The 23266-nt window shown below is 35.3% G+C and overlaps 1 protein-coding gene and 1 long non-coding RNA gene across 3 annotated transcripts in view; one reads left to right on the forward strand and one right to left on the reverse strand.

Annotated features, from left to right (window-relative positions):
• Positions 1 to 23266, reverse strand: part of LOC106080019 (signal peptide, CUB and EGF-like domain-containing protein 1) — a 53019-nt gene that overhangs the window by 3544 nt on the left and 26209 nt on the right. For both annotated transcript variants that reach the window (XM_013241298.2, XM_013241299.2), the window contains 16 exons: positions 14690 to 14806; positions 13647 to 13763; positions 12987 to 13109; positions 12576 to 12692; positions 11965 to 12087; positions 11293 to 11514; positions 10956 to 11075; positions 10533 to 10691; positions 9595 to 9697; positions 8597 to 8700; positions 7163 to 7327; positions 6496 to 6663; positions 5733 to 5894; positions 4298 to 4495; positions 914 to 1066; positions 220 to 299 (listed from right to left, as the gene is read on the reverse strand). In XM_013241298.2, coding sequence (XP_013096752.1) covers positions 220 to 299; positions 914 to 1066; positions 4298 to 4495; positions 5733 to 5894; positions 6496 to 6663; positions 7163 to 7327; positions 8597 to 8700; positions 9595 to 9697; positions 10533 to 10691; positions 10956 to 11075; positions 11293 to 11514; positions 11965 to 12087; positions 12576 to 12692; positions 12987 to 13109; positions 13647 to 13763; positions 14690 to 14806 — 2231 coding nt within the window. The remainder of the gene's footprint in view (positions 1 to 219; positions 300 to 913; positions 1067 to 4297; positions 4496 to 5732; positions 5895 to 6495; positions 6664 to 7162; positions 7328 to 8596; positions 8701 to 9594; positions 9698 to 10532; positions 10692 to 10955; positions 11076 to 11292; positions 11515 to 11964; positions 12088 to 12575; positions 12693 to 12986; positions 13110 to 13646; positions 13764 to 14689; positions 14807 to 23266) is intronic.
• Positions 15502 to 19132, forward strand: LOC129928602 (uncharacterized). Its single transcript, XR_008780045.1, has 2 exons — positions 15502 to 16357; positions 16400 to 19132. It is a non-coding gene; the product is annotated as an uncharacterized LOC129928602 (long non-coding RNA).

Here is a 23266-nt window from a genome sequence, read left to right on the forward strand (position 1 = left end):
AAATTCAGCTTGACTACTATTGTCCATTTCAGCATTGCTACTCTATCTATCTATCTAGATCTATCTATCTATCTATCTCTCTCTCTCTATATATATATATATTCTTTAGGATTCTAATTCAAGACCATTAGTTTAAAATTAAGAGCTTTATCATAGGCCACCACATCAACTTCTTAAGTATCAAAGTATTACCATTACACACAGAATGTTCAGATTTACCTTAAATATTTGCTGGTGTTGGCTTGTGCTATACAATCGACTATCTCTGACAATATCTTCTACAAGTGATTCATATTCTTCTGCAAAATCAATAGCACAATAAAAGAGTTAAAAACATCATCATATTGGTACTAAAAACGAATTACTACAATTCCACTCATTTAATCATGCTCGACTGCACATTTAGTCCTATAAACTGTTTAGAAAGGTTCAGAAAGAAAAAAAAGTTAAGTTATAGATGTCCAGCAAAGTAGTAAATTGAGACCTTAAACAGTTGTGTAAATTAATGCACTGATTGGCAGGAAAAAATATTTGAAAAGAGTATTTAAATAATTATTGTGAGTTCTGGAAAGATATTTTAAAATGATATAAAAGAAGACAGCCAGATTTTGGGGGTTGTGTATCAGTTCATACTGTCAGTTAAAATTATTATCAGTTTATTGTTCTAATACCTATACAATTTATACATGTTTTATCACTGTAGTTTGATTCACCAACAGACTTAATAATGTGCTTTTTCTTATTTTTTTTTAGAATTTTTTATCCTTTTCTGTAGATTGAGTTTGAAAAGGTTTAACTACAATGAACTTAAGAGTAATATTAAATCATTTGAGTGTATTGTTAAACAACTCTACAAGTGTGTGTTGTATTGAGAGACAAAAATAACTCAAAGAACAAAATGATGCATACAAACCATTATAAGCTACAAAAGGTATTGAAAATCCTTGTGCTGTTTTGTTTCCAGTGGATTTAAATTGTATCCAGAGTTTTTTAGACTTAGCGGTGAAGGCTATAGGTCTCTCGCGACTTTCACAAGTCTCATAGGAGTTTTGACTGTATGGATTTTCTGTCCATTGAAAAAAACAAACAAACAAACTATTAATGCACAATAAAAGAGATTTGTTAGAAAGATTATCCTAGAATTAGTGTCTACTGTGAACAGTTACTACTGAAAAAAAGTCTAAAAAAGAAAATTAAATTAAGAACAAACATATTTTTGGAATATTATATTTTATGCACTTAATATTAAGTAAAAAAAAATATTGAATTATTCAGGGCTAGGATATAATATTGTCCAGAAGAAACTACACATTTATGTTGTAATTTTAGGAGTTAGAGTTGGTAACATATTATTGTATAATGAGTTTCTCATAATTTAAACTGCAGCCTTAAATAAATGCCATGTTTGGTTTACTGAAGACTTAACTGAAGAGTAGAAAGGTCTGAGCCCTAACTTTATCATAACTAGTTTTGGATATCTACTTTATAGTCTTGGATAACTTACTAGATCTACTCCACAGGCCTGGATAACTTACTAGATCTACTCCACAGTCCTTGATAACTTACTAGATCTACTCCACAGCCCTGGATAACTTACTAGATCTACTCCACAGTCCTTGATAACTTACTAGATCTACTCCACAGCCCTGGATAACTTACTAGATCTACTCCACAGCCCTGGATAACTTACTAGATCTACTCCACAGTCCTTGATAACTTACTAGATCTACTCCACAGCCCTGGATAACTTACTAGATCTACTCCACAGTCCTGGATAACTTACTAGATCTACTCCACAGCCCTGGATAACTTACTAGATCTACTCCACAGCCCTAGATAACTTACTAGATCTACTCCACAGTCCTGGATAACTTACAAGATCTACTCCACAGCCCTGGATAACTTACTAGTTTTCCTCATGATGATTTTATCTTCACATTTGTCATTGTCTGCTAGCTGTACTCCACAGCCCTGGATAACTTACTAGATCTACTCCACAGCCCTAGATAACTTACTAGATCTACTCCACAGCCCTGGATAACTTACTAGATCTACTCCACAGCCCTGGATAACTTAATAGATCTACTCCACAGTCTTGGACTCCACAGTCCTGGATAACTTACTAGATCTACTCCACAGTCATGGACTCTACAGTCCTGGATAACTTACTAGATCTACTCCACAATCCTTGATAACTTACTAGATCTACTCCACAGCCCTGGATAACTTACTAGATCTACTCCACAGCCCTGGATAACTTACTAGATCTACTCCACAGCCCTGGATAACTTACTAGATCTACTCCACAGCCCTGGATAACTTACTAGATCTACTCCACAGCCCTGGATAACTTACTAGATCTACTCCACAGCCCTGGATAACTTACTAGATCTACTCCACAGTCCTGGATAACTTACTAGATCTACTCCACAGCCCTGGATAACTTACTAGATCTACTCCACAGTCCTGGATAACTTACTAGATCTACTCCACAGCCCTGGATAACTTACTAGATCTACTCCACAGTCCTGGATAACTTACTAGATCTACTCCACAGCCCTGGATAACTTAATAGATCTACTCCACAGTCCTGGACTCCACAGTCCTGGATAACTTACTAGATCTACTCCACAGCCCTGGATAACTTACTAGATCTACTCCACAGCCCTGGATAACTTACTAGATCTACTCCACAGTCCTGGATAACTTACTAGATCTACTCCACAGTCCTGGACTCCACAGTCCTGGATAACTTACTAGATCTACTCCACAGTCCTGGACTCCACAGTCCTGGATAACTTACTAGATCTACTCCACAGTCCTGGATAACTTACTAGATCTACTCCACAGTCCTGGATAACTTACTAGATCTACTCCACAGCCCTGGATATAACTTACTAGATCTACTCCACAGCCCTGGATAACTTACTAGATCTACTCCACAGTCCTGGACTCCACAGTCCTGGATAACTTACTAGATCTACTCCACAGTCCTGGACTCCACAGTCCTGGATAACTTACTAGATCTACTCCACAGCCCTGGATATAACTTACTAGATCTACTCCACAGCCCTGGATAACTTAATAGATTTACTCCACAGTCCTGGATAACTTACTAGATCTACTCCACAGCCCTGGATAACTTACTAGATCTACTCCACAGTCCTGGATAACTTACTAGATCTACTCCACAGCCCTGGATAACTTACTAGATCTACTTCACAGTCCTGGATAACTTACTAGATCTACTCCACAGCCCTGGATAACTTACTAGATCTACTCCACAGCCCTGGATAACTTACTAGATCTACACCACAGCCCTGGATAACTTACTAGATCTACTCCACAGCCCTGGATAACTTACTAGATCTACTCCACAGCCCTGGATAACTTAATAGATCTACTCCACAGTCCTGGATAACTTACTAGATCTACTCCACAGCCCTGGATAACTTACTAGATCTACTCCACAGCCCTGGATAACTTACTAGATCTACTCCACAGCCCTGGATAACTTACTAGATCTACTTCACAGCCCTGGATAACTTACTAGATCTACTCCACAGCCCTGGATAACTTACTTGATCTACTCCACAGTCCTGGATAACTTACTAGATCTACTCCACAGTCCTGGATAACTTACTAGATCTACTCCACAGTCCTGGATAACTTACTTGATCTACTCCACAGTCCTGGATAACTTACTAGATCTACTCCACTGTCTTGGATAACTTACTAGATCTACTCCACAGTCCTGGATAACTTACTAGATCTACTCCACAGTCCTGGATAACTTACTTGATCTACTCCACAGTCTTGGATAACTTACTAGATCTACTCCACAGTCCTGGATAACTTACTTGATCTACTCCACAGTCCTGGATAACTTACTTGATCTACTCCACAGTCTTGGATAACTTACTAGATCTACTCCACAGTCCTGGATAACTTACTAGATCTACTCCACAGTCCTGGATAACTTACTTGATCTACTCCACAGTCCTGGATAACTTACTAGATCTACTCCACTGTCCTAGATAACTTGCTAGATCTACTCCACAGTCCTAGATAACTTGCTAGATCTACCCCACAGTCCTAGATAACTTGCTAGATCTACCCCACAGTCTTGGATAACTTGCTAGATCTACCCCACAGTCCTGGATAATTGCTAGATCTACCTACTCCACAGTCCTGGATAACTTACTAGATCTACTCCACAGCCCTGGATAACTCAATAGATCTACTCCACAGCCCTGGATAACTTACAAGATCTACTCCACAGCCCTGGATAACTTACTAGTTTTCCTCATGATGATTTTATCTTCACATTTGTCATTGTCTGCTAGCTGTATCTGAGGAATGATGATGAGAATTCTGCGCTGCTTCTGGGGTTTAATTTTCCACACACACTCCACATTGACTGGGTAGTTTCCAGGGTAATTAGGGCTTTCCAGTATGCCATAGTAATCTCCCATGTGTTGACCACATCTTCGATCTGTGATAGCATAAGAAATGACACAAAAAAAGATGAAGGACCTGAATTCAAACTCGAGGGCTAAAGCCTCCTCAAGCCAATACACTAACCACTGTGCCAGGGAAGTGTTTATGAATATAGAAGGTTTTATAGTTATCTATTTTTTCAATAGATATCTATTGTTTCAAACTTTTCTCTCTACAAAGTATAAAGGGGACTAATTCAAAATATACCACCACATCAGTCAAGTATAATTTCTTTCCCTTGTTCAAGATGCCAAACAAAATAATTAATTACTATTAATTAATTAGCTAATTGGTTAATTTTTTAAATTGATTCTTGTGTTTTCAGATAAAAGAAATAATTGTGCAAAATTTCAGCTTGATTTGAGATTGGGAGTGAGAGAAATAACATGTAGGCCTACAAACATTTTAACCGGACAGAGTGAGTTGATATAAGCTTTGTAATGATGAAAAAAAGGCTTTAGGTATTTGTAATAAAGTTAGTGCTTTTGTTGTAGACTTCCATCAATTAAAAAAAATATTGAAAAATAAGATATAAAAAAACAACTTAAAAGAATAGAACAATGATAAATTATGGACCAGGCTATCCTTAATCAGTCTTTAGAAGTCAGCTTATAGACAGCAATCTGTATATATAATTCTCTTCATGGCCCAACCATGTGGGACACCACGATGAAAAAGTCATGGAAAGATAACTCTTTTATTTCTGCAAGTCGGACTTGAGTAAATCATGGTGACATAGAGCAAGGCTCATAGAAAAAAGAGGGGGGCGTACGCCACTCTGCTGGTCGGCTTGTGAATAGGAAAGTTCATGATAAGTGATTAAGAATGCAACAATTACTTTTTTATGCATTTCTTTAGTCTTACCATGAGACATGATGGGTCTTCCTGTGATGTTGTTCCTTCATATATGTCTTTCCAACATTGCTTTATTTCATTTTATACAAGCAGTTTAATATTCTCTAAGAGATGTTACTCTATCATATTATTTTATGTTGTTAGGATTCAAGTCTCAATTTAATATTTATACAGCTCTTTAAGACATTTGACCTTATCTATAAAGGCAGTTGGTTTTGTGCTAACCATATAGCTCCACCATGCATTATTCACAAATTATTTGGATAAACTTTTATCAATGACCTTCCGCACCAATGGATATCTACTTTATAGTCTTGGGTAACTTACTGCTAATATCTAGTAGTCAGACCAATAGCTAAGCTTTGACCAGTTCTTACCTTTACAGTCTTCTGCTAGTGTAGAGCCTTCAAAATCAGTCATGGTCTTACCTGGACAGGTATAACAAAAGTCCTGCCCAGTACGAGGTTGGTAGAACCCTCTCGGACATGAGGAGCAAGTTTGAGTGGAAATATTATAATAATGGCCAGCCTTGCAGGTCACTATGAAAAAGACATGGAAAAGGAGTTTAAATTCTTATCCTTTAAATATTTTAAAGTAAGTGCTTACAAAATTCATAAGATTTAATGGCATTATGCAGTAAATAAATGTCCCAGCCATAGTCTAAAGATAATGTCCTGGATTTAACTCAATTTGAAGACAAGAGTCTTTACATAGGTTTAGATAATGACTCACTGAACTGAATTGGGCTGTGACTGAAATTTGAAGGGTAAAGAAACATTGTTTTGTTAGTCATGATATTGACCAAGAAAAAATGTAAACTCAACTAATGTTGGCCACACAAGAAAGATAAATTAATAGGGAACTTTCTTTCTGCCACTTGGCTCTGGATAAAACTTTTTTTTATTACTTAGCTCTGGATAAAACATTTTTTTCTTTCCTCTTAGCTCTGGATAAAACTTATTTTCATTCAGTAGATCTGTATAAAACTTTTTCATCTCACTTAAAACCTTTTTTTCTGTTAAAAAATTGTTGTCTATATAATATGTTTTAAAGAAGAAATCGCTGCATGAATACCATAAAAGTATTTATCTATAACTTATTTTTACTGAAACAAAATTGTAAGCTTGTATTCACTCCTACCTTTAACTAGACAATCTTGAAATCCAGTGCTACCTGTACTTTTGGTTCTCAAACCCATCCCACAGGGGCGACAAGATATTCTGCCATATTTGGGCTGATAGGTACCAACACTGCAAAGCAAACATGGCTTACGTCCAGAAGTAGAGTATGTTCCAGGCTCACACAGATCTGCTCAAAATTGTTTGTTTATATACATTTATACTTATAAAAAAGATATTTAACTTCATAAATATAAATTTTGATAAATACTTGCGCCTATGTAACATTACTGGACTGAGAGTGTTAGGCTTCTGAGCAAAATATCATATCCTGAGTTGCAGTTCCAAAGACAGAGATAGTTACAAAAAGAGACACAAAGATAAATGCATATTTCTTATTCTGTATGCTAGGATGAATTCATATAAATGCTCTTTCTTCTATAGTACTGATACCATTATAGCAAGGAATGGGCCTACCTAAATCATAAAAAAAAAAGACTAAAGTCTCTAATTAATAAGCATGCCTAGATGTATGAGTAGGAGACTATTGTAATTAGTAATGATCAACAAACATATTTTATCTGTTGACAAGTGAGTGCCACTCCACTTTTCTCTTAGTATTTAGGTTTCATGTGTACAATTGTCATTTGAAATGTACAATGTTTCTATAGTAAATTTGATAAGCATACCATTGCATTGTTCTAAGGTTGTGGCCCCTTCTTGTCCAGAACCAGGTTGCCAATTAGGACATTCTATGCATGAAAACTGAGCTTCCTTGTCTTGGTATGTTCCCCATGGACACAGTGTACATTTCTTAGTCTGAATATCATAATATGTCCCATAGGAGCAGCCAACTAAAACAAGTAGATAACAAGGAAATTGTTGTAATAAGTAAATTATCTTTTGTATTCAAAGAAAATATTTGACAATGTGTACAGCAGCCATACCATCTAATTAGCCTTTATAAAACTAGAAACAATTTTCTAGATTTAAACTGAACGAATTATTTTTTATTTAACTAGAATAGATGAATTTTTAAAGATTGAAGCTCATATAAACCAGATAAAGTACAAAAGAGAATAACTGAGTGTTAATTCAATATATCAACAATAATAATAACAATTATCTAAATGATAGATAACTCAATACTTGAGTATTTTACAAATATAAAATATAATGTTAGGTAAGATTCTGAAGTAATAAAGAATGAAGTACTAGTATAAACCAAACAAGTATGACAAAATCCAAGCTAAACTAGTAGTTTCATATAAGGTTTTGGGTGTTCAAAGGGTGACAATCACATTTACATTCCGATTTACCATGGGAGTTAAATCCTACAGCATTAATGTCTACTCTATCTTATAAAACAATAGATTTAAATTCTAAAGCATTCGTGTCTATGTCATATAACAATAAATATTGATTTTATAATAATAATAAAATTAATCGTTATTATCCATGAGGAAATTTGTTTTACAGTTGACCATTACAAACAAAAAACAAAAATACATAATTGGAGCAAAACATTTGTACAATAGCACAACGGATATATGTTCATACCCCAGTTTCTCTTAAAAAATGTGAAATTTATAATAGTAAAATGCATACTACAATGTAAGTGATAAGCAACATTTACAGCATAAAAGAAATAATACTTTCATGCTCTTCCAGTTTCTAATTATTTCATTGAGAAAAAACTTCTATTTATAGGCCATCGACCTTAAAAATGGTATCTGTTTTCTGTTTGTAAATCATGTCAAATGATATAATGTAAATTAAAGTAGTAGTTCCCTTTTCAGACCATGCAGTCTATAGGGCAGATTATGTTAAGGTCATCTGTTTCTTTGCCAATAGTTAATGAATGTGGCTAGCACAATGACCAACCGACTTTACTTTCCCCAACTTAAGTCAGGTACCCATTAGAGTTGGGTAAACTCTTGGGTGCCCTAAAATCCCGAATTTCAAAATCTTATTCTTCACTGTGATTCGAACCCAGGGCCCCAGATTCGGAAGCCAAGCACTTAACCACTGCCTTATAGACCACATGGTCTGAAAGGGGAACTTTTTGGTTTATTACAAATGACTGACTTAATCAGGTACTAGCCTACAGCCTATGTACTTACTGCATGTTTTATTGATAAGCTGTGTTCCATTCACACAAAGTTCTTCAACAGCTTTCTCTGGCTTAAAACTTTTCTTCATTGGTTTGTACTCTTTATTGTATAACCTTCCATTAGAAATCAAACAATCTAATTAATGTCCTATTCATGCTATAATAGTCAAGTTAATAACCTAAACATAATATTTTGCAGCCACAGTTGATATGCATGACAAGATTAAGACATGGATACACATAGAACATACTTCTCTTGGGTTCTGAAGGAACAACTGTAATCTATGAGATAAGAAATCTTTTCAATATCAGAGTACATTCTCTCATTTCTCTTTTTACATTTTCTACAGCCTGAAATTCTGTTTCTTGAGGCCAATTTTACCATTCAAACAATTTTAAGCATCTTCTTTGGAAGGCAATTTCTCCTTCTATTTAAACAGCAACCATAAATTGTAGAAGGGTGCAGAAAATGCTGGTTAGTCAATTGCATGGGTAGTGTTAAATGTGATAGTAGCTTTTACTTATGTGCACCAGTGGTGAAAAATAACTTTGCAGTTTGTAACTAAGGTGATACAACATTGTACTATTGCATTTATCAAATTGTTTATTAAACTGTCCTTCATATAAAATTTCAGAAAACAACTTTTCTCTTTTTCACAGCTTTATACCACCAGCTCTCCATTTTATGTCTTGTACCACAACTAGTACAGTTTTATCTTTTTATACAAATAAAAAACCAACAAAAGACAAACAATGCAAAAGAAAAACAGAAAAAGCAAGCAAATGTACTCTATTCAACTGCACTGCCTTTCTACCTGCCATTTAATTTAATGACTGCCATAAAACAGCGTGTGACACATTAATTCACTCTTTCCCAGCAAGCTTAGCTGTTAGATCTCAAAGAAGAAGAAAAGAGTTTCACACAGGCCTGTATAACAAAAGACAGTTCCTGATTGGTACAATGGCACATTAGGGTGAAAATTTTAACACCAGCTCAATCTAATTTACCTGATAGAGAACTTTTGCCCTTTAATAGACTGTCTTGCCTTCTTCAAGATTTTGTTGAACTTCTTCCGAGTTTTTTTTGATCTGCAGTCAACATCACAGTTATCTATTTTATATGCAACAACATGTCAATTATATTTACTTTAGTCTAAAAAACATTTTTGTGATGATGGCTTACAGAAAAATACAGATGTTAACATACTTGATTTCTAGCAATAATCTAATTAATATCATTAGGAAAAAAAAAAATTTTTGTATTAATACTTTTACAGTTTCTTTATGTAGAAACTTTATTTTATAAAAACAAATTTAAAAATAGTAAATTTTTACAAACTTGTTTTTCTCATAAAACAAAAACAATGCTTGAAATAAAATGTAAAATAGCATAATTTGTCTGCAATTATTAATAAGTTATAAACATTATTTTCACTAATTGAAATAAAAAAGGATAACAATCTCATGAAATAAATGTATCCAGCAAATCATTATATTTCTACTGACTTTGGTTTCATTGCATGGGCTATCATCACATTGTTAAGTTAACCATTTATGGATGAGATTTTATAAAATTATTAAAAGGCATTATTTTTTTTTATCACTATTAAAAAAATTATTAAAAATTTAAAACTTAAAAGCACAAGTAACTATTAGTAATAGGGAAAATAATGACTTGTTTTTTAAATTTACTAGATCTAATGTAGAACTAATGGGGAGAAGCCAATTAAATTGAACCATGTACCCATTTAATGAACCATGTACCAAACCTTCAGAATAATAAGAGGGATCCAGAAAAAAGTAAACTGACATAGTAAAAGCAAGACTACATAGAAAAAACTAGCTCCAGCAAAATAAGAAATATTGATGGAAAAATACAAAATATAGCCAAAATGAATGTTAAAAGCCTAAATAAAATTTAGAAAGAAATAATAGGTTGTACCCACATGATATCTCTCTTGGGTTAATTTGTAGCTCAAATTCTGTTGTCACTAATTTCTTTCCACTTCTTTTAGCCATTTGTTGAAATTTTTTTCTTCTTGACCCACAGGAAAACTCAACAAAATTAATCTGACAGCTGTTATTGCATTTGTATTTTTGGTCATCTGTAATAAGTAATTTCAAACAATACTTTCTAAACTGTTTCTCAAATTATAAATATGGTGATAATCCTACATAATTCATTACACCTGAAGACATTAAACACACTGAAGAGATGTTTTTAATTCTCAGATAATAAAATAAGTCTATATAAACATCTTTTAATTTTAAGAAGTTCAGCCTTCTATTAGTCCATTTCAGTTGTAAAATATAATTACTAATAATTTTTTTAGTTGTAATATGTATAAAATATATTTAAAATTATTTACAGTTGAAAATATCAGTCAAGTTTTTTTTAATCATCTCTGCTTCTACTGGCTCAACACTGCAAGAGTCTCTGATCAGGACAAACCTGGCTTTCTTTGTCAAACTGGGTGCTAAAATATTTCCTTTAAAAGTAATCAAAATATATATGTTATTAGGACTACTATGTAAATATATATGTGTATGTGTGCGTGCACATGTGAGAGATTTAACATTTACAAAACTAAACTAACATTACCCATGAGCCAAAGGGATAAGCATGTAAAAACTAGACATGTAAGGGTTAGTATTTTATTTTACTTCATTTGTAAAAAAAAAAGATAAATTATTCAGATGACTAACTTGAACACTGAGGTAGCTTGCCAGTTGGCATGTTTGTCCATTCATAATTTGTGCTTGGTCCACACCTGAAGGAAATGCTGGTTGAGTTTAAGTAACCAGCGTCATTGATAAGGAAGGCATTCTCCTCACAGGTCATGACACAGTGTTGCTCCTTAGGTCCCACAGGTACACAGGTAAGGACTGAATTAGGCTGTTGCACCACAGTGGTACATTGCCTCATATCTGGGAATTCACAAAATGTTTCTAAAATATGTTTTAGCTTGAAGCAGTGATTAAGTGTTTGGCAGCTAAATTAATGATCTGAAGTCTGAATTCCACTAAAGACTACTTTTTAACATCAAGATTTTAGGACCCTATGTACAACTAATCTAATTGTTATTGTAATTGAAGGAACAGACATAGTTTATGAAGTGGCCTTTTGTTTCCCTGGTAAAAAAAAAATGAGTACAAAACTTGTGAGCTTTTATCTGGCCTATAAACTACTTAATCTTTATGGCAACTGAATTTATTTACGTATAATATTTGAACAATATGAAACTTTATTATCAATAGATTGATTAAAGTTGAAGAAGGTCAAGATAAAAGAAGCTAACAGACAAACAAAATAACTTTTAAGAAACAACATGAGAAACAACAATAAAAGTATTGAGAAACTTAGCGAATAACTCTGACCTATACAATCATGTTTATTTGGATGTAGCTTAAGACCTTCTTTACAAGAGCATTTGTAACTTCCTTCTGTGTTGGTACAATTGTAGACACATCCTCCATTTTGTACAGAACACTCATTGATATCTAGGTAAACAGATAACAGTACAAAAAGTCTTCAATTAACAAGTCATGCATGATCAGTAGAGCTTTGTGTTCATTTCATGAGCTTTGTCTTTAAATAGCTCCAATTACAAATATTAAGAGCAGTCTAAAAAATAGGAGTGACAAAAAATAAGAATAATTAAATAAAATAATTATTTTTAAAATGATAATTAAATTATTTTATCTTCTATTTCTATCATTCTAGGACAAACACAACAAAGTAGACATACTTGTTTTTATAAAAATGTCTTTGGAACACAAAATTTGCTATACAGGAAAGCTAAATTTATTTTTTGAAAATGTTTATGACTAAATGAATGCAAAGATATATGTAAGATGTCCAATTTTTTTTTTCTCAAAGTTTAAATAAAAAAAAAAAAAAAAATTAATGGCCCAGGGGTTACGTATATAACTACTAATATTCATCTTTGCAATGAACATCTGTTGTTTGTGACTCTGAGAGACCTTACCAGCACAATGAGTGACTCCATAGAGCTGGTAACCAGGCTTACAATGACACTTAAAAGATCCTGGCAAGTTTTCACATTTATGATCACAGGTTGATTTCATAACACATTCATCAATATCTAGTCAAGAAAAATAAAAGTAAGGTAAAACAAAATATACCGGTACTTAACTTACCATTTAGTTACCCCCCCCCCCCCCCCATTTTCCCATTAAAAAAAAGCCCACAATGTAAACCTCTTAAAAACATGTTCTTTGACATCAAAGACACTTGCCTATGTATATTTTATGATGAAAAATGAGTCTCTGTAACTTGTCTTACCTGTACTGTTAATGGTTTGCTTGTTTAGCAAGCCATTAGTACAATGTAAGCACAATTTGGCTAAACAATTTGGTGACTAATTCAAGCAACTTACCTACACAAGTTTTGTAATCAGAGCTGACTTTATAGCCTGGAGGGCAAACACATTCAAAACTGCCTTTTATATTTTCACACATGTGAGAGCAGCCATCCATTTTTTTCTCACATTCATCTACATCTGCAAGAAATCAAATAGTTTCAATTTTTTGTTTGTTGGGGCATTTTTGTGGGGTAGAAAAAAACAGACATATTGTAGCTTTTTTTAAGCACAAGTAAAATAAACTAGAACATTTTAGAAGAACTAAAGGGAATGATGCAAAACTGAAAAGAATAAACAACTAGACGGGTAATGTGTCCAGTGAATTTGTAAAAAAGGACCTTAAAATCTATAAATGTGTCAGACTATCATCAAGGGGGATGACATCTAGCAAATAAATATGGGACCTAAATCTATGGTAGATCTATTTGCATTTCAATTGTGATGATATTTTTGCACAGGAAATACATTGACCACTCCCTCTAAGACCTGATTGCCTGTAAAAATCCTTGTGTCAGTGACCAAATGAATAACTTTGCCATATTTTGTTTATTAAAATGATAGTGAGTGTCTGATTTCAATATAAGCTGGTTGATCTTGAACTCAAAGGATCTGAGTGTTTTTTTAAGAAAACAACAAAACGAGCTTAAGTTTATTACATCAATGATTATTCCTTACCTATACAGGATCGTCCATCTTGGTGTAATTTAAAACCTTCAGGGCATTGGCAAACTGGGCCGTTAATAGAATCCATGCACTTTCTCTCACACCCACCATTATTTACTGAACATGAAGCTAAAATAGACAGAGACTTTAAAACAATAATAATAATATATTCCTGACAAAGTCGTGGTGTTTCTAACAGCAATTTTGTTCAGCTCAATAGTCTAATTAGATCTAGACGTCTATAAGTCACAGTCAGTCACATCTTTTCCTGATTTTAAACCAGATTAAATCTTGATCTAACTCCACATGATCTTACACAATTTAACAAGTAAAATATAAAAACACTTTAAAAAAAAAACAAAGCTTATATTAGGCCTAAGCGTAGTTGTATCAATTAGTTTGGATTAGTCATGTAATTAAACCTGTAATAAATCTAGACTAACAATAATAAATCTGTGAGATTAGAAATATTTTTTACCAATTGTTTTTCTTTTCACAATTTCATGCTTTTAGCTTTCTCAACATGCTATGATTCTATGACCAGTTGAGAAAGGATGGGGAGAAAGAAGGGGATATCTGGGTGAATGTTACCGCGATCACTTTTTTCCACCTTGTTCGATACCAAAAAAAATAACTAATTACCAATACTTAATTAACTAATTGGTTAAACTTTTAAAATTGATTCTTGTTATGTCAGGTAAAAGAAATAATTGTTAAAATTTCAGCTTGATTCGAGAATGAGAAACTTTTTACCAGACAGACAAACAGAGTGAGTTGATAGACACCTATACGATTTGTAAGAAAAATGTCTGTCACTGAAATAACTGGATAACATTTACTAGGCCCTCTAGAGTAAAGTTTTAGACTAGAAAGCATCTTTCTATAGAGTCAAGGATGTAGAATCTAGATAAACTGTATCCAATCTAATTAGTTTACATTCTACTCGATCTACTTTTAAAAATTAAATAATGTTAAACTAAATGATGTGCTTTCATTACAGTATAAGTTCAATAACTAAATTAAAACTAAAAGGTAGATGATATAAATCTACAAACCTCTGCAAGTTTTCCCATCAAGATTCAACAAGTATCTGGCAGCACATGAACAGACCGGGCCGTCTGCTGTTGTATTGCATTTGTGTTGGCAACCTCCATTTCCCAGCTCACAACTTCCTATGGCAAATATAAAAACATCAAGAACATACATTTGAAAATTAATTTAATAATCTAATATTCTATTATATGCCACAAGATGATTTGATGCCGTGTGCACGTATTCGTACTTTTCGTAGATTGCGCGCCAGAAAGAATGGCTACGCAAGAACAAACAACGCTGTAGAGGGTTGGCATCAAGTACCCCCAACCCACCCCACATCTCTATTCTCAAGTCATTATCCATCAATGTGGTCATTCTTTGATGGTTTGCGTAAAGATACACAAGGCATGACAAGCGCTGTCGCCAAGCAATGTCCAAAGTGGAATATGCAGCACTGGCCATGAGAAGGACAAGCATTGTAGGCTACCAGTCCATAAATCGTCTGCTTATCATGCAGTTATGAGCCTGCTTGTATTAGGTATATATACGCAGTATGTGTGATTACAAATAAGTCAGTTTTACATTATATTCTAGAGATATAATTTGTATTGGTATTAACGTGTCTGTTTACGTAACGTGTCGCACTTTGACATTTACATGTCAATAATTATTTGAAATATGTGTGAGCTGGCGATCCTAGATTTAATTTTTATCTATTTTTATCTGTATTTTAAGTTTAACTATCTAGGCTAGTGCTGAGTGCGTGCATGGTTCCCGCCAGCTCTTTTACTTTAGAAGTTAGTTTGTACGAGTCATGACATGGCTCTATAAATAGAACAGGTGCGGTCAGTTCTTTCTTTTTTTCCGGTGTTGACCGTCGGTCAGTGCAACCATGTAGAAGAAATAAGTATTTAATTGTTGCGCTTGTATTCAGCTGGGACCGCCTGCTATAATTCCTGCTGTCGTTAAGTCTGCTGTTGTTAGTCTACTGCCTGTAGGCTGTTGTTAGTCTACTGCCTGTAGGCTGTTGTTAGTCTACTGCAGTACTGCTGTTGTTAGTCTACTGCCTGTAGGCTGTTGTTAGTCGTCTGCCATTAGACTGCCATTAGTCTGCCATCGCCTCCTTGTCTTGTACCTTTTTTTGTTATATTTTATTAATTTTAAGCTTAGGTCTAGGGTGGTAATTGTCGTGATGTAGTTAGATAGTTGGTTTGGTTAGTCTGTTAGTGTTTGTAGATTTAGAGGGTTTTAGTTAGTTGCTGAGTTCAGTTGTAGTGTTAGTGTAGCTCTATATGTTATATTTTATTATTGATTTATTTGTGTATGTAAATAAAGTTTCTTTTTGTTTTATTTATCCTAAAGTAAAAGTTTCGTTATTGCTTTCTTTTAGTTAGCTAGATTAGTTTAGCTTAGTTCAATTGTGCTGTCTGGTTGCTTAGGTGACTCTAGCCCCTTGGTCGCAGACCGAGGTGCACAGATTGGGCCCACCCAGTAGAGCTACCACCTGCCTACTGTTATAAATGAATTTAATGTTGAGCAGCAGAAGAGAATAGGCCTCTCCCACTCGCGCCTGCCTGACCTGCTCACATTTTTTTTGGTGTCAGAAGTGGGATTTGAACTTAAGTAATCAGACACACATTGTTTTCTTAGGGATTAGGTTGTTAGTTTTTTTTTGAGGCTTTTGTTAGGTTGATTTAGGTTTTGGTTAGGCTTCGTTAGCGCATTGTTAGGATTGCATAGGTTGGTATTAGTTTTAGGTTTGGATAGCAGTAGGAATCAGTGTTGGAGAATTTATTTTGTTGTTGGTTGTTAGAATATAGGATATGGATAGTTTAGTTTGTTGTTTGAGTTTTGTTTTATGTAGTGGTCTTCGTTATGGTCAGTAGTGAGTTGGTTTTAATGTTACTTGGAGATGTAGTTCTAGGAAGTTGTTGTAGTGCGTTGTGAGGTAGTTAGTATTGTTGTTATGGGTTAGGGTTAGAGTTGAAGTGTTAGGTTAGGTTGGCAGAATGGCAGCAGCGGCAGGAAGGATGCAGCGGTCCCAGGCTGAAGTTGAGGGGCCTCGGAATGGCATGATCCGAGGACAAGTCTGCAGCTCTCCCATGCCTTCGGAGAGATGTCAGCCCAATGTTAACGGATGGCGAGATGGCAGTTGAAGTCTGGACTGATGGGTCATCGCCAAACTTTGTTATTGAATGTGTTAAGCGATACTACCAGAACTTAGACAGTTCCAGCACAGGTTTTTTTGCAAGTAGCCATGTACTGGACTGACAGAGGTGCCCCACTTCCACCTCTGTGTTATAAACAACTGGGCCAGTTTGTCCAATTAGGACGACTGTCCGCCCAGTTGCAACGTATGGTTTAATGGCCCTCACATCTTGAGGTCGCCACTGAAGAAAGCCTTCCACGTCATCTTTCTGTAAACCACATGGATTTCGCTCCTCACTTACTGGGTGTCCTGTGTCAGCTGCTGGTCATCTCTACTGGACAGCGGTGGTGGACCGGCCAGAGATGTAGAAGTCGTCAAGAGCAGAGCAAACCTGTCGTGTCTTTTTCCCTTTTATTAAATGTTTTTTTATGTTCTTATCACACTGTTCATTGTGTGGCTCCTTTTATACTTTGACTTGTTTTAATGTATTTATGCATATTATTTTTAATTTGTATTTATGCTTTTATGTATTTCGAATAATGATTAATTTTTTTGAGTATGTTCCATGGGTGTTTGCATGTGTTGCAACCCAATAAGTTTTTTGTAAGTCTTTATTGGGCTCTCAAAAGCCAATATTGTGCTTGAATGTTGTAGTTGCTGTAGTAATATGCTGTATGTACGATTTTTCTAGTCGTGTAATTTTCGATGTTGCCGTCAAGGTACTCGTTAATGTTGTTTTGCCTTGGAGGCCATGACATAGATAAATGGCACATTGCAGCACTCGGTAGTTGCCTTTGTAAGGCATATAATGGTTTTTGTTATTGCCTTTGGAAGGCCATGTAATGTTTTTTTGTGAGTAGTTTCGACTTTTTTTGCTTTGTGAGGTAGGAAGTTTTTTTACTTTTTGAAGTACTTAAGGTACTCATTAATGTCATGTTAGGTTGAATTGGCTGACAGTGGTCCTTTTATTTTTTTATTTTCTATGTCTCATCACCACTGTTGGATGCCCTGTGTTTTTTGTTATAGCACTGTAACTTCAGGTTGTGTTATGACACTTTGAGTGTACCATTTTTTAATGTTTTGGTCTTTGTGACCATTGTGAGCCTTCAGTGGCTGGCCATAAGTCTGTGTGACTATGGGCCTGTTGAAGCCTTGGTGGCTTTGTATAAGTCTGTGTGACTATGGGCCATAAGTCTGTGTGACTATGGGTCTGTTGAAGCCTTGGTGGCTTTGTATAAGTCTGTGTGACTTTGTTTTAGCCTGTGTGGCTAAGGAACTGAGTTAAGCCTCATAGAGTTCCTGTTGGTCTGTGTGACTAAGTTTATCATGTTTGGCTAGGGCGTCATTTGCTCTAACCATGTAGTTTTCGTTAATTACTTTTTTTTGTCGTTCCATTTTTTTAAAGATGTCATGCACTATATTTTGTATTACCTGTATTTTTATTGTTTTCTGTTGAAAGCTTTGCCACTTGTGAAGTCATTTAGTACTGAGAGCTATGGTTATAGTTCTCCGTTCTCTTGTATGAATTCATTTTTATTTTATTTCTGCTGTATATATTTTGACTTTTTATCTCTGTATTTTGTGTATTTTTATTTTGCGGGGACGCAAAAGTTTTGAGCGGGGGTGAATGTGAGCTGGCGATCCTAGATTTAATTTTTATCTATTTTTATCTGTATTTTAAGTTTAACTATCTAGGCTAGTGCTGAGTGCGTGCATGGTTCCCGCCAGCTCTTTTACTTTAGAAGTTAGTTTGTACGAGTCATGACATGGCTCTATAAATAGAACAGGTGCGGTCAGTTCTTTCTTTTTTTCCGGTGTTGACCGTCGGTCAGTGCAACCATGTAGAAGAAATAAGTATTTAATTGTTGCGCTTGTATTCAGCTGGGACCGCCTGCTATAATTCCTGCTGTCGTTAAGTCTGCTGTTGTTAGTCTACTGCCTGTAGGCTGTTGTTAGTCTACTGCCTGTAGGCTGTTGTTAGTCTACTGCAGTACTGCTGTTGTTAGTCTACTGCCTGTAGGCTGTTGTTAGTCGTCTGCCATTAGACTGCCATTAGTCTGCCATCGCCTCCTTGTCTTGTACCTTTTTTTGTTATATTTTATTAATTTTAAGCTTAGGTCTAGGGTGGTAATTGTCGTGATGTAGTTAGATAGTTGGTTTGGTTAGTCTGTTAGTGTTTGTAGATTTAGAGGGTTTTAGTTAGTTGCTGAGTTCAGTTGTAGTGTTAGTGTAGCTCTATATGTTATATTTTATTATTGATTTATTTGTGTATGTAAATAAAGTTTCTTTTTGTTTTATTTATCCTAAAGTAAAAGTTTCGTTATTGCTTTCTTTTAGTTAGCTAGATTAGTTTAGCTTAGTTCAATTGTGCTGTCTGGTTGCTTAGGTGACTCTAGCCCCTTGGTCGCAGACCGAGGTGCACAGATTGGGCCCACCCAGTAGAGCTACCACCTGCCTACTGTTATAAATGAATTTAATGTTGAGCAGCAGAAGAGAATAGGCCTCTCCCACTCGCGCCTGCCTGACCTGCTCACATATGACTGATTGAAATTGAATCCTTTTTATAATGCATTTTTCTTGGAGAAAAGGTCAGAGAATTGCGTGACCATTGTGACCATTGGATTAAGTGACCAGGGGATTAAAAGACGATGGCATTAAGTGACTATGGTATTACATGACCAAGGGATTAAGTGACCAGGGGATCAAATCAAATTAAATATTAAATTTCTAGTAAAATCGTTCGCATACTATTCAACTTGTACTTATGAAAATATTGCAATTTTATAGTTGGAATTGTAGAAACGTAACAACTAACACAATAAATTATAATAATGTAATCATTATATATTTCAACAAATACACAATATATTTTAAAATATAAGTTTTATTATTCAATAAAGGCTTGAACCCTAGAAAAGGCAAGCATGAAAACAATTTAGCTGTGAAAAAAAAAATGTCCCCCACCCCGCCCCCCCAAAAAAGTCAAACTAAAAATAGTCTTAATGATTAACAAAACGACTTGGTCCATTAAGTTTTAAAGCATGCTGCAAACGAAAATAGCCACCATGAGTTGTTTCCCCTGCAGACCCGACAATCGGCATGGATACACGGCTATAAAACTCATCGCATAATTTAGATGGCTTTGAGAGTACCGGAGCGGGACGAAAAGAAAGAAGGTATAGAGACTAATAGAGAGTAGCTAACGAACGCCGAAGGTAAAGGTTGGAGAGTACACGCCGGAAACGTCCCGCTGTGAGTAGCGTTCATTAGTGGTGGAAGATAAAAGCCTTCCTTTCATAATGATCTTTGAATGCGAAGTCAACGATATATCTACCATAGACTTGCAAACATAAATAGACTTATCTTTTTCCACAAATGTAAAATGTCACCCCCCCCCCCCCAAAAAAAAAAAAAAAAAAACTTTCAATGGAAAACGAACCAGAAAACTTAAGTTGATAATTCTGACTGCTGGGGAGATAACCCTGTCCTATGTTTTAGAAGCAGACGAAAACCTTTTGACACTTGGAAAACGAACAGATTGGTTTCTTGATACTTGTAGAGTAGCTTTAATATATATATATATATATATATATATATATATATATATATATATATATATATATATATATATATATATATATATATACATTTCTAGATCTGACACTGATAGAAACATTGCTCGCATATTTTGTTGTTGAAATTGTTTGAATTTCTACACAGAATTAATTTTTTTTTTCTTAGGGCCTCTATGACCTTTATGGTGATCTCAAAGTAAGAATGCACAACTTTATCAAGATAATAACTTGATATCAAACACGTCGTTATTGGTGTAGAGAGAATGTCAGATACCTAAATCTGTTATTGGTGTAGAGAGAATGTCAGATACCTAAATCTGTTATTGGTGTAGAGAGAATGTCAGATACCTAACTCTGTTATTGGTGTAGAGAGAATGTCAGATACCTAACTCTGTTATTGGTGTAGAGAGAATGTCAGATACCTAACTCTGTTATTGGTGTAGAGAGAATGTCAGATACCTAACTCTGTTATTGATGTAGAGAGAATGTCAGATACCTAACTCTGTTATTGGTGTAGAGAGAATGTCAGATACCTAACTCTGTTATTGGTGTAGAGAGAATGTCAGATACCTAACTCTGTTATTGGTGTAGAGAGAATGTCAGATACCTAAATCTGTTATTGGTGTAGAGAGAATGTCAGATACCTAACTCTGTTATTGGTGTAGAGAGAATGTCAGATACCTAACTCTGTTATTGGTGTAGAGAGAATGTCAGATACCTAAATCTGTTATTGGTGTAGAGAGAATGTCAGATACCTAAATCTGTTATTGGTGTAGAGAGAATGTCAGATACCTAACTCTGCTTAGACAAAGAATATGCCTCTCGCACCCCGCTCCCTTTTTTAAAACAGAAACAAATTGGGAGTCACACCATTGTCATACTGTTCTCCATCATTTACACACTTTGCAAACTGATGACTAACTTCCTGTACTGGTTGTTTTTTTTTTAACGCTGGCGGCATTTTGGCAACTGGAGTCCATGGTGTATCCGGTGTACAAGCCACGGAAGTGTTAATAAGCTCTTTAGTTTGTGTGCGTGTGTGTGTGCTTCTTAGCACTACATATTCGAATGCTTAAGCTCTTCATGTCCTTGTGTAGGTAATCTCGTGCTTTAGTTGGTAACAGTGATCTTTCAATATAGTGTCCTTGACATTCAAAATCTCTCTCATACTTCTTTTCATTTCCTTGCCAGTGGCTTAGCTAGGGATTTCGGGTCCCGCAAAACCTTGACCTCTTTAGAGGCCCCTGCATTTTGATATTCGATTCCATGACATGATATGATGGCGTAATATTTAATGTAAAAACAAATCTCGGACACTTATTTGGGGGACTTATCAAGTAGGTGCCCGGGGGATTTTCAAATTTGGACCCCCTCCCCCCCACCCTAGCTACGCCACTGTTCCTTGCGAATTCTTTAGCTTCCATTCAATAGCCCCAACCCACTTTCCCCCATTTTATATCGCTTTCCCTTCTTTTTCTTTTATTGCTTTAAGAATGTTAACTGAATCTTTGAAAAAAAAAATATTATAAAAAAAGAGAAGATTACTCTGAAAAACTCAAGTGTGAAAAGTCCCCTTGGACGAAGTTATCGCTGAGTTGTCCATTCAGATCTCAAACAAGATTTACAGGCGGAGATGGGGGGGGGGGCGCAGTGTGTCTTCATGTGAGAGCCTGTCTTAATGTGTTTCATTGCTATTCAGGCCGACACCAGTAAGTTGCAATTGAAGCGAATGAAGTGCGACTCCAAAAAAAAAAAGCATCATACATTTTTTTAAATTATTTTTTTTAGACCGCTATATACTTTCAGTTACCTTTTACGTAAGATAGCTACTAGCCTTGATCTTTTTAAGGTGAGATTTGTTATTTTAGGTTTTCGGCACATCTGCACTATTAAGGTCATGTCGTGCCCATAATCCCCCAAGGCTTACTTCCTCTTTATAGTTCAAGAGTTAAATGCTATACAGCTACGTTATTAAAATTTATATAAGTTAATAAACATTTTGCTGTAAATACTACATGATGTATTGAGCGTCATTGTTGCAAGGAAGTCTTTTGAATCCCGCTACTCCAGGATATTCAATATTAGCTTATACATTTAGCTTCTGCTGTCTACATTACTGCTGGGATATGCAGAAGTATTGAAGTAATAGAAGTAACCAAAAAAATATCTCTTTACGACAAATATTACTGCGAAATCCTCTTTCATAAATTGCCTTTGTTGAAATCTAGGTGACTTTCAGAAACGGTGAAGTGCTTGTGCACTTATCATCTTATTGCCTGTAGATGTGCTAGAGCAGGCTGCACGATTCAGAACATTAGTTTCAGTCAACAGAATAGTTTGATAGTAAGCGTAAAGGAAGGGTCCAGTGGCGTAGCTATGAATTTGCCATCATTGGAGCTTGACCTCTTTGGGAGCCCCTGCATTTTGCGCAATATTTAATATTTAATGTAAAAAACACTAATTTGGGGGACCCTCTCAAGTTGGGGCCCGGGGGAATTTTCTATTTATTCCCTTCCCTCCCCCCACCCTAGCTACGCCTAAGGAAGATCCGGATTGCAGATGCTATACATAACAGTAATAGAAAGAAGGGTGAAAATGCAACAGCGCCTGGTGATTACATATGCCCAACCTGTGACCATCTCTCGAGACATAAAATGCCACAGACAAGCACAACTAGCTCGCTGATTTGTAACACATTTATTGCTCAAGTACGAGTTAAGTGGTTGTTATGCTCACACCCATTGTATAGGACTGAGCGGACACAGAACCTTTCGCAAATCTATTGGGACTTTTTGAACGTATAAAGTACTGTAATGACCCTCTTTTCGAGATTTGCAGTCATCGCATGCATATAAGAATGTGGCCGTGACCAG

Source organism: Biomphalaria glabrata, chromosome 10 (assembly GCF_947242115.1).
Source record: "Biomphalaria glabrata chromosome 10, xgBioGlab47.1, whole genome shotgun sequence".
NCBI classification, from domain to species: Eukaryota; Metazoa; Mollusca; class Gastropoda; family Planorbidae; genus Biomphalaria; species Biomphalaria glabrata.